General features: G+C 36.0%; 1 protein-coding gene across 1 annotated transcript; it reads left to right on the top strand.

Annotated features, from left to right (window-relative positions):
- Positions 1 to 5,888: 5,888 nt before the first annotated feature.
- Positions 5,889 to 6,692, top strand: LOC132174168 (uncharacterized). Its single transcript, XM_059585861.1, has one exon. The coding sequence runs from the start codon at positions 5,889 to 5,891 to the stop codon at positions 6,690 to 6,692; it is 804 nt and encodes a 267-aa protein (XP_059441844.1).
- Positions 6,693 to 11,737: the final 5,045 nt, after the last annotated feature.

Here is an 11,737-nt window from a genome sequence, read left to right on the forward strand (position 1 = left end):
GACAAAAGAGAGCTACCGGCATTATTTTTCCGGTGATGAAGACATGGAACAAGATGACGGCGGCGACCATAGAAAAATGCCCTCAAACCCTAAGTGCACCAATGTTCAGAAGGAAAGGAGCGAGAATCGGGGGATGAATTCTGGTATTAATTATGGGAGTCAACGTGGGAGCAATATTGCTAAGGAAAGCCACGCAAAGGGGTCTCAAAGCATTTCTGGGAGGAGAGATATGCGGAAAGAGGAAAAGGAAAATAATCTGGGGGCTTTAAATGGATCCAAAACGGCAGGATCTTCTCTTATGGGAAAATTTGTTGTGGAGACTAATAAAGGACATGATGAGGTGGCAGCTGAGAAAGTAAGGAGCCAGAATTTAAGAGGAAATAAGGTGGGGAGTTCTAATAGCCCACTGCCACGTGTTGACCATCCCATGACGTATTCTGGACCTTGTATTGCTGATGTGGAAAAAACCATGCATGAGGCGCATGGATTTTTGAAGGAGGCCGGACTGATGGGAAGGGAGGGAGTGATCATTGGCAAACGGAAAGAAAGGGAAGGTGAAGCTGTGAATGGAGACACTATGTCACCATCTAAGCAGGGGAATTGGAAAAAAAAAGAAATTTGGGAAGCGGTGAAAAGTCAAGGTTTGGAGTCGTATGTTGATAATCAAAATGGTTCGGGAATGGCGGAGGCTGCTAAGCAGTCCCGCCGACCGCAATGAGAATTTTAAGTTGGAACTGCCGGGGGCTTGGGAACCTCCGGACAGTTCAAGACCTTTGCCGAATGGTAAAGGAGAAGAGCCCTATGATGGTATTCCTTATGGAGACCAAACTACGGAATGATAAAATGGAGAGGATTAGGTATAAATTGGGATTCTCAAGTTTGTTCGTAGTAGATGGTGTGGGGAAAGGGGAAGGATTGGCTCTTTTTTGGGGTGTTGATATATCAGTGGACATTCAAAATTTTAGTCACCGTCATATTAACGGAGTCATAAAATTTCCCAATTTAGATGTTCCATGGAAGTTTACAGGTTTTTATGGACATCCAAATGCGGCCAAACGCCACGAAGCTTGGAACCTCCTTAAAATTTTGGGTCGTCTAACTCCGTCTCCATGGTTGTGTATTGGAGACTTCAATGAAGTTGTCTCCTTATCCGAGAAGTGGGGTGGAGGAGGTAGACAAATTAGCCAAATGCGAAATTTCCAATCAGTTCTTAACGATTGTGAATTGTCGGACCTTGGCTTTCGTGGACCGAAATACACATGGAGTAATTGTAGGGAGGGGTCTGAATTTATCAAGGAGCATTTGGATCGAGGGGTGGCAAATCCGGCTTGGTGTGATTTATTTCCGGCAGCCGAAGTGTGGGTTGAATCATCTACTACTTCGGATCATGCGGTACTAACACTATGTTTGAAGGGGATGCAGCAGCAACATGGGTTGGGAAGAAGGTTTAGGTACGAAGCGTCATGGGCTCTAGACAAGGAATATAAAAAAATTATCACTCAGACGTGGATCCAAAATCTGCCTTTGGGTGTTGGCTGGGAAAGCATTGACCAGAAGCTAGCTAGATGTAAAAGAGCCTCTTTACGTTGGCAACAAGTGAACTATGGACCCACTAAAAATTCCATCAATAAGATTAAATCACGATTGAATGTGCTGTATGGGAGTGAGGACGTGGGTGCAGGAGGTGAAGCCAATATTGTAAAACAAGAACTACAGAACTTGTTGGACCAAGAAGAGTTGAGGTGGAAGCAGCGCACAAAAGTCGATTGGTTAAAATATGGGGACCGGAACACCAAATACTATCATGCTTATGCTAATTATCGGAAAAAATCAAACCAGATTTATTCGATAAAGGATGAGCAAGGGCATTTATGGGAGACTCCGGAGGATATAGAAAAGGCTTTTGTGGATTATTTTTCTGGTCTTTTTTCAGCAGGTCCTGCAGGTGATATGGAGTTGTGCGTAAGTCAACTAGAAGCACGAGTGTCGAGGCCTATGAATGAAGAGCTAATGAAGGAATTTACTAAAGAGGAAGTTAATTATGCACTCCACCACATGGCTCCACTTAAAGCACCGGGTTCGGACGGTCTTTCTGCGGGTTTCTTTCAAAACTCATGGGAAACCATGGGGTCTGAGGTTTGTCAGGCTGTCGTTGATACTTTAAATTCCGGAATCATGCCCGATTCTTTAAACATGACAAATATTGTTTTAATTCCAAAAGTGAAGAACCCGACATGTGTCACTGAGTTTAGGCCTATTAGTTTGTGTAATGTCTTATACAAATTAATTTCTAAGGTCCTGGCTAATAGATTGAAGAAGATTTTGCCTCACATTATCTCACCAACCCAAAGTGCTTTTATTCCGGGTAGGCTTATCACTGATAACATTTTGGCTGCTTATGAAACTCTCCACACTATGCACTCTAGGTTGGGGGGAAAGAAGAGTTTTATGGCGGTCAAGCTGGATATGAGTAAGGCCTATGATCGAGTGGAGTTGAGGTTTTTGGAGGAGGTTATGAGGAGGATGGGTTTTGATGAATGATGGAATCGTTTGATTATGATGTGTGTCACCTCAGTTAGATATGCAATTTTGGTGAATGGGAGTCCGTGTGGTAATATTAATCCGACAAGGGGGCTAAGGCAAGGCGACCCCATATCTCCATACTTATTTCTCATTTGTGCTGAGGCTCTGAGCTCTATGTTGACCCAGGCTACTCAAGATGGATTGTTAACAGGGGTCCCTACTTCAAAAAATGGCCCCCGTATAAGCCATCTATTATTTGCAGATGATAGTTTGCTATTTTGCAGGGCAAACCTTACGGAGTGGAATGTTTTGACGCAACTTCTAAGTCATTATGAAGAAGCTTCGGGTCAAAGACTCAACAATCACAAGACGGCTATTTATTTTAGCCGAAATACATCAATGGCAGATAAAGAAAGGATTTCAGAAGTGTCGGGGATCTCAGCCACACAATGCTATGATACGTATTTGGGGTTGCCAGCGATGGTTGGAAAATCTCGTACGGCTGCTTTTAAGGGAATTATTGATCGAATTTGGAAGAGATTACAAGATTGGAAGTTAAAATTCCTATCTCAGGCGGGGAAGGAAATTCTTTTAAAAGCGGTGATTCAAGCCATCCCGACTTATTGTATGAGTGTGTTTCTTTTCCCAAAAACATTATGTGGGGAAATTAATGCACTAATGCAAAAATTCTGGTGGAGCAAGTCAAATACGGATTCTAAGGTGCATTGGATGAGTTGGAGGCGCATGGGGGTAGCAAAACAATTTGGCGGTATGGGCTATAGAGATTTCAGGAGCTTAAACAAAGCTCTTTTGGCAAAACAGATTTGGAGGTTGTGGCACACACCGGACAGTTTTTTATCAAAAATTATGGAAGGTAAATACTATCCGGGGGGCGACATTCTGGAGGCTTCTCTAGGCACAAGACCTTCTTTTGCTTGGCGGAGTATCCATAGCTCGTGCAATTTGGTGAAAGCTGGGTTGATATGGCGGATTGGAAATGGGAATCGGGTGAAGATTTGGAAGGATAAGTGGCTACCACGGCCCTCAACATATATGGTGCAAACTCCACCTTCTTTACTGCATCCCGAGGCCACGGTTAGTGAATTAATTGATGGGAATTCAGGTTGGTGGAACTCAACCTTGCTGGAAAATATTTTCACAATGGAGGAGGTCCATCTAATTCAATCCCTGTCAGTTAGTGTCTCTAACAGGGAGGATAGGCGAATATGGTGTGGAACAAAAAGTGGTTTCTTCTCGGTAAGAAGTGCCTACTATCTACAGCTGGAACTTGAAGAGCAGCAGAGAGCCTCCAGTTCTTCAAAGGTGGGAAATAGTATGGTATGGAACAAGCTATGGAGAATGAAAGTGCCGAATGTGGAAAAGAACTTTTTATGGAGGGCTGATGTACAAATTTAATTGTACTCGCAAGTGCACGAGTCGTGTGCAATATAGCGTGTGTGCAAGTGCGAGGTCGATCCACAGGGATTTGTGTTGTGTAAACCAATTTCTATTTAAACCAACTCTATTTTAACCTAGTTCCGAATTTTGTGATTTTTGCCGTGCAAAATAAAACATAAACTAAAGAAAATAACGAAATAAATGGTAAAGAACACTAAGGTTTTAGAATTCACTTCGCCAAATCTTAACTCTATATTCTCGTATTTGTTCCTAGAATCGAAAAACTATATTCGATGTTTTACAAATATCAAGTTTAAATCATTCAATGAATCCACCCATTTTTACAAATCACAACAAATATCCGATTCGAAATTAAATCATCCTATGTATCCGTTTGGTTAACGAATCACAACTGATATCCGATTTCAATCGAATGATTTGATGTATCCGAAGGATGAAACACATCAAATATCCAACTCCAACACATAATAGTTCATCACATTCAATTAAAAGATATAAATCAAGCAATTGAATGAAAATCTACAACATCCTTATTCGAAGTCAAAATTGTATAAACAAAATACGAGAATACATGATTTTGTCAATGACGAAGCTTCATCTTCAACCTTAGTTGAAAGATTTAGCCTCTCATGATAACAAAAATAATCACCAATTGAATTGTCATCATCGAAAGAATAAAACTTACAATGGAAAACAAAGCAAAAACTTCCCCACGGCAATACGTCGTAATTCAGCTTAAAACGGCCTCCTCCAATTGTGAGGCTTAGAGGTCTATTTATATGGCTTAGGAGAGCCCTAGAAGCCCTAGTAATCCTAGGAATTTCGGAGATTTAAGTCCAAGCCCAATTAGGATAAAGAAAACCTAAGCCCAAATCGGAATAGGATTCGCCCAGAATTGCGGTCCTATCTTGAGGCATGATTTTGGCCTTGGGGCGCTCCGAATTGGGAAAATTATATTTCACAATGAATTGTAGTAGTTTGAGTTAGCTTTCCAATGCCGCTTGAATCACCTCAATCGGATATCTGAGATGAAAGTTATGGTCAAAATACCGAGACGTATTCAGAATCCAATTTTGCATCCAATCCGATTTGACTTCAAATTGAGAAATTCCGAATTAATCATTTCCTTTATTTGATTAAACTTTAACCATGATTGGTTAAGCTTAACCATATCCTCTAAGTCTTCCCAATTTGCCCCTTTAAGCTTGGAATTTTTCCAGAAATGCTTTCTTTTCTTCCAAAAGCCTATAAAACAAAGAAAATACAAAAAGGCAGTAAAATGTCCTAATTAACCAAAGAGGAATGATAGGGACCCAACTTTTTTGCCCAACAAAAGTCCAACTTTTGCCTTATCTATTTTTTAAAAATAAAATAAAATAAAAAATGGAAAAAATGTTTGAAGCAACCCTATCTATTTTTTGTCTTTCTTATATTTGGTATTTTTAAAAAAATGAAAAATGGTATTTTTTTCATAATAATGTCATTTTTTTCAAGAAAATGTCATTATTATGAAGAAAAATACTATTTTTCATTTTTAAAAAAATACTAAATAAAAGAAAGGCCAAAAATAGATAGGGTTGCTTCAGACATTTTTTCCATTTTTTATTTTGTTTTTTTTAGAAAAAAAATAAAGGGTAAAAGTTGGACTTTTGTTGGGCAAAAAAGTTGGGCCTTTAGCATTTCTCTTAACCAAAACCAAAGGATTAAAACATGCAAGTTAAGGGCTGAAAATATAAATATTTTAGGAAATAGTATGGTATGGAACAAGCTATGGAGAATGAAAGTGCCGAATGTGGAAAAGAACTTTTTTATGGAGGGCCTGTCACGATATTTTGTCTACCCAAAGCAATTTGTTTAAAAGGAAAATGATTGATGATCAACTATGCCCTCTATGCGGAAGGGAGCCAGAAACGACCCTCCATATTTTATGGTAATGCCCTTCTGCCATGGATGTGTGGAGTGTTGGGGGCAAGAAGTTTCAAAAAAAGAGTTCCACTGGTGCAGTTAATTTTTTGCAGCTTGTAGAGGAGATTTTTAATCAATGCGGGGCTGATGAAATATTACAATTTAGTGGTACTGTACGAAGGGTGTGGCTTCGCAGAAATGAGGCTGTGTTTGAGGGGACCTTTGTTCATCCTAGTATTCTTGTTCAACGTACGTCAACGGCAGTGGAGGAGTTTGCCAAAGCTAATGCAGTAGAGGATAAGCTAAGGGCAAGGAATGTAATGGCTGTAGAGGAGGTTTGGCGGCCTCCTTGTCATGGCTGGTGGAAAGTTAATTGGGATGCATCGTTGGGGAAGGAGCAGGGATGGATGGGTTTTGGCGTGGTGGTGAGGGATGATCGAGGGCAGCTCCTCGCGGCCTACAGCAAAACTTTAAGGGGTAATCTGGAGGTAGCACAAGCGGAGGCAAGGGCAGCACTTATAGCCATTCAGTTCTGCAGATCTTTGGGGCTTGAACACGTTCATTTCGAAGGAGACGCAAAGATGGTGATTACGGCGGTTAATTCGTCCGATCCTGACTGGAGCAGTATGGGTTTCGTGGTGGAAGACATCAAGCATGAACTACAGGCCATGACGCAATGGTGTTTTACTTTTGTGCGTAGGGAAGGAAATAAGGCAGCTCATACAATGTCGAAACTAGATATAAGGAGTTTTTTGGATAACACGTGGTTGTATGAACCACCTGAGTGTATCTCTGAGATTTTGCAAATGGAGCAAGTTGCTCCAATTGCCATTGAATTTCATTAATGAGAATGTAGTTTTTTGATTCAAAAAAAAAAAAAAAATTAAATGACATTAACTACACTAATTTAATGACCGATTTTTTAAGTAAAAATCGATTCACTCTTAAAAAAACCAGTTCACAAATTATGCTTTAAAAAACCGGTTTAGCATTAAAATAAAAAAAGGTTCACACCACATGTCGCAATTTTAAGACACTTAAAAATATCACATCATATATATATATATATATATATATATATATATATATATATGATGTGATATTTTTGTGTCCAAAAATATCAATAATAAAAATAATCACTCGTAATAGGACGAATCCTTGTAGAATAGGCTAAAGAGTGGCTGTTGAACCTCAAGGATTGCAAGGGTTTTGTTATCAAATTTATGAGAATTAAAATTAACTTAATGTAAAGGGTGATTGATTTAGTTTGTAACTAAAGTGCATGAAATTAAAAGAGAATTAAATATAATAGAAACTTTAGGGTATTTTGACTTCACCTCTATCCGCACAACAATAGTTAATCAGATTTAGGGTGCGTTTGGGAGTGCGTTTTTTTAAAAAATGATCTGCGATTTTAAACCAAATCCTAACTTTAGGGTGTTTGGGATTGCGATTTTAAAAACGCAAATTTTAAAATCGCAAAAAAATCTGGGATTTCCATAAGCTGATTAGAGAGTGCTTATTTGAAAAAGTGTGAATTTAAAACAAAATCACGATTTCTATTAAAAAGATATTTGGCGCAATAGTTACCTTTTTTAGAACGAGAATGAAAAAAATACTAAAAATACCCACCTAAAATATATTAAAACCTTTTTTTTTTTTTTCTTCACCCTCTCTGTCTTGTTCTCCTTATTGGTAATTTGGTCATGAAACCGCAATTATATGTTAATGTTATCCAAACACTCAATTGATAAAAAAAAAAAAAAAAAAGTACTTTTTAGTATGTTTTACCAAACGCCAGTGCGATTTTAAAATCGGAATTTTTAAAATCTCACTTATTGAAATCGCATTCCCAAACGGACCCTTAATCTAAAAATTCATTCTATGCATGTTATAAATAACACATGAAACTACCTTATTAAAGAATAAACATAATCTATCTTCGGTTGGCACGGATCGTCCATTTAACCACTAAGATGCGGTATGACCTATTTTCCCTAGGTATAAATTATCAAATTTTTTAACAGGATACATACTATCAATGAGTAAGTGTAACCCATCTTCGGTTGACACGGACTGTCTACCTAAATTAGACTAAACTAGGGTGTAGTACAATCCATCTTCCCTAGGCATGACCTATCAAATCCTATTGATCATATGTCAATTAAACCCATTGTATAACCATCATCCTCATAATCACAGAAAACAAGAATAATTTGAGATCAACAAAGGTAAAATACTTTCTAAGACAAGAGAAGAATTTCACAAATATTGATTTTGGAATTTAAGAACAATTGCATTTAATAATTAAGAACAGAATCAAAAGGTAGTAATTCTCATAGTTATACAATTAACATGCATAAACTGAAAATCTAGAAATTAAATACAATCAAATCATTATGCTTGAATAGGATTACATCAACACCACATGAAGGGGTTTAACCGCTCATGACTCTACTAAGCCTCCAAGAAGATTTTTGTATCTAAAACTAAGCACACCTTTCTCTTGAAGTTTAAGGCCTATTTATCGGGAGCAAACAAGTCCTAGAAGCTCTAGGAAACCCAGAAAAATTGTTATTCACTCTCCTAGTCAAATTAGGAAGCAATCTTAGTACAAATCGTAATAAGATTCATCCAGATTTGTCTTCTTTTAGTGGGGGGCGATTTTGGCATCGTAAACGTCCGAATTAGGAAAATTCTATTTCACAATGATTTGTAGTACTTTGACTTAGCTTTCCAATTCCGTTAGAATCACCTCATCCGATATTTGAGTAGAAAGTTATGATCAAAATACTGAGACATGTGCAAAATCCAAATTTGAATCCAATCCGATTTTGACTCCAATTATAGAAATTTTGATTTAATTATTTCCTTTATTTGATTAAACTCAACCACATCATATAGGCCCTCTATTATGATTGGTTAAGTTTAATTATATCTTCTAAGTCTTCTCAAAGTGTGCTTTTAAGCCCAAAATCAATGAAATTAATTACATCTTTATTTAAAACCTGAAAACAATAAAAAACACAAAATCAAACAAATAAGAATGATAAGGAATTAACATATGCGAGTTAAGGGGCTCGAATGTGCAACATTCGGCGCTTATATATATATATATTCTCAGAAGTAATAGACATGTCCCAAACTCTATTTTTCCTTTTTCATCTTTTTCTTTGGCTTTGCCAAGAAACTTGTTGGCAATTTCCTTGTACAGAGAACCCAATGGAAGAAATTTTTAATCGCGTTAAGAAAAAGAAAGATGATCGAACACAGGAGTCAACATAAAAAGTAGGAAAAAAGCGCCGAGGGCATTCAAAGTCCAAGTTATTCTATATATGCAACGAAATTTCTCATCACTCACCCCTCCCTTACTAGAAGTTAATTTATATACTGTTCCTCACAATTCTTTTATTGAAAGCATTGAATGTAATGCTCAAGTTGAGTCCATTATTGTCCGTAGATTATTAAACGTTTCAAAAGAAGAATTAAATAAAAGAATTATTGTCTCAAAGATAACGTTTTTTTTTTTTGTTCTTTCTTTTTGGAGCCTCACAAACATAATTTATTCCAAGTTTTTGTGTTCTCTAACTGGCTATGCAACGAAATTATTCATCACCTTCGGAGAAAGAAAGATGAAAGCAGGAGTCGTTATATATAAAAATGGAGAAAACAGCGTTTGTGACGTCACAAGGCATTAAAAGAAGGTCAAGACTCAAGAGACTTGACAAAATTTTTTTTTTTTTTTTTTTTTTTTGAGTAAAGAGACTTGACAAACGGATCTCTCCATTTGAGGGGTAAAATTGTCCATTAAAAGTGAAATTATAATTTTGCCTCTCAAATTTCAACCAACCCTATAAAATTGATGTTTGACGATGAATACATGCATGGTGGTAGTTGTTTTTTTTTTCTTTTTTTTCTTTTTTTTTTGAAAAATAAATAATTAATTCAAACATAAAATATTTTTTTAAAAATAAAAATAATGTTATATTTATATGACATTTAAACACTTTTTCAAACCGTTTTATAAGAATATTAAGATACCATATTATTTCCTTTACCATCGATTGGGATATAACTTTTAATGAGAGACAGAGACAGGACAATCATCCTATTTAAAATGATAGGGTTTTCATATAACAAATATAACATAAATCAGAATATTTAATATTTCAATTCATGCTCTTTCTTTTCCCATTTCGATCTATATATATGAGCAAACAATTTAAGAATTGGTCTATATTATATTGGGGATTGCTAGGTGCTTTTTTTGATATTTTTTGGGTGTCCTTCTAATTTAGGTGTATATTATTTTTTTTAAAAGCAAAAAAAAAAAAGAAAAATTGCTTTTATTTCTCTCACTTGATTTTTAGAAAGTAATATTCACATAGGGGCTAGGATTAGGAAGACACCTCAAGAGCACTTAGTATTTTCTTATACCATATATGTTTATGTACTTTTGGGGAAGGAGTCCCAAAAGTCTTAATGTATCTAATCCTAGCCCTTGCATCATACTATGCAGCTTGTCTTTGTAGAGACCTTGGCGTAAAACGTCTTTTCTTGGAGGACAATGCGGAACAGGTAGTAGAAACTATGAACTCAACCACATGTACATGGAGCCGTTTAGGACACTTAGTACTGGAGGACACATGGCGCATTTTACACATTCTCACGATGGAAATGTGGTTTTGTCCACCGAGAAGCCAACAATGTGGCACATCGGCTTGCAAAGGCGGCTACTATTGATGTCAATGATAGGATCGATATAGAGGAATCAAACTCCATATTGTATTAGTGGCGTTGTTTTGATGGAGTAATTAGCTCTATCGATCTCTTGATTGCTGATAGAGTCTTCAACTCTACCTTCTGATCTATTTATTAATGATAATCATCAATTTTTCTCAAAAAAAAAAAAAAAAAAAAATTGTCTTAAGGTCTACATCTTGCTTTTATTAACTTGAATCTTTTTTACAATATAAATGTCCGTATATATATATATATATATAGATGGGAGAATATAAATATCTAAAATTTTATTACTACCAAAACTAAGTAGAAAATGTTTTATTATGAACCTTATACAGGAAAATAGGAAAGTATTAGTATGAAATATAAATACTATTCAGAATTTTAAAGCGTCCATCACCTATCAAAATTTGTGTGTGTTTTTTGTTTTTATTTTTTATTTTTTGTTAAAAAAAAAAAAAAAACACAAGTAGATGTAAATGTGACATATAAGTAAAAATGTTAAGAAATGGACACTTAATAATGCTAAATAGCATTTCTCTTAAAAACGTGTATTTTAATGGTGAGTGAATATAATTAATCCAAAAGTTTAACTTTGGTCAAAGCAGCACGCGTGCCAGCTATCGACCACCATGGTACAATTAGGAAGGAGGTTGGTTGACAGCATCAGCGACACTGCGGAACAAGGAAGGAGGACGAAGCAGGATTTTCTTGGTCTTTTTTTAATTTATTTCAATTCCTCGGATTTTCTTGGTCTTTCTTTATTTAATTCCAATCCTCGACGCTGGATTCTCTTGGTCTTTTTTTTTTTTAATTTCATTCATGTCATCGACGCTGGATTTTCTTGGTATATCTTTATCTAATTCAAGTCGATCGAGTACTATTCACTACGAACCAAAAAAAAAAAAAAAAATCCTCTAAAATTTCTTAAAATTTTAAAGAGATTTTAAAATTTTAAATTATTAAATTTAAACAATTTCTAAATATTGAAACTTAAAAATTAACACATTAAAAAAGTGGCTTTGATAAGAGCACATTATTTGAGAGATGAGGAATGCTGGATTTACAAGATGTTTTACAATTTTTTTTTTTACAAAGTGATGCGGCTGATTGTGATGAAGATAAATTCAAATTTTAAAAAATCTAA

The sequence above is a fragment of the Corylus avellana genome, chromosome ca3 (assembly GCF_901000735.1).
Source record: "Corylus avellana chromosome ca3, CavTom2PMs-1.0".
NCBI classification, from domain to species: domain Eukaryota; kingdom Viridiplantae; phylum Streptophyta; class Magnoliopsida; order Fagales; family Betulaceae; genus Corylus; species Corylus avellana.

Coding starts and splice junctions, on each gene's coding strand:
- LOC132174168 (XM_059585861.1), top strand. CDS start 5,889: ATGGATGTGTGGAGTGTTGGGGGCAAGAAGTTTCAAAAAAAGAGTTCC.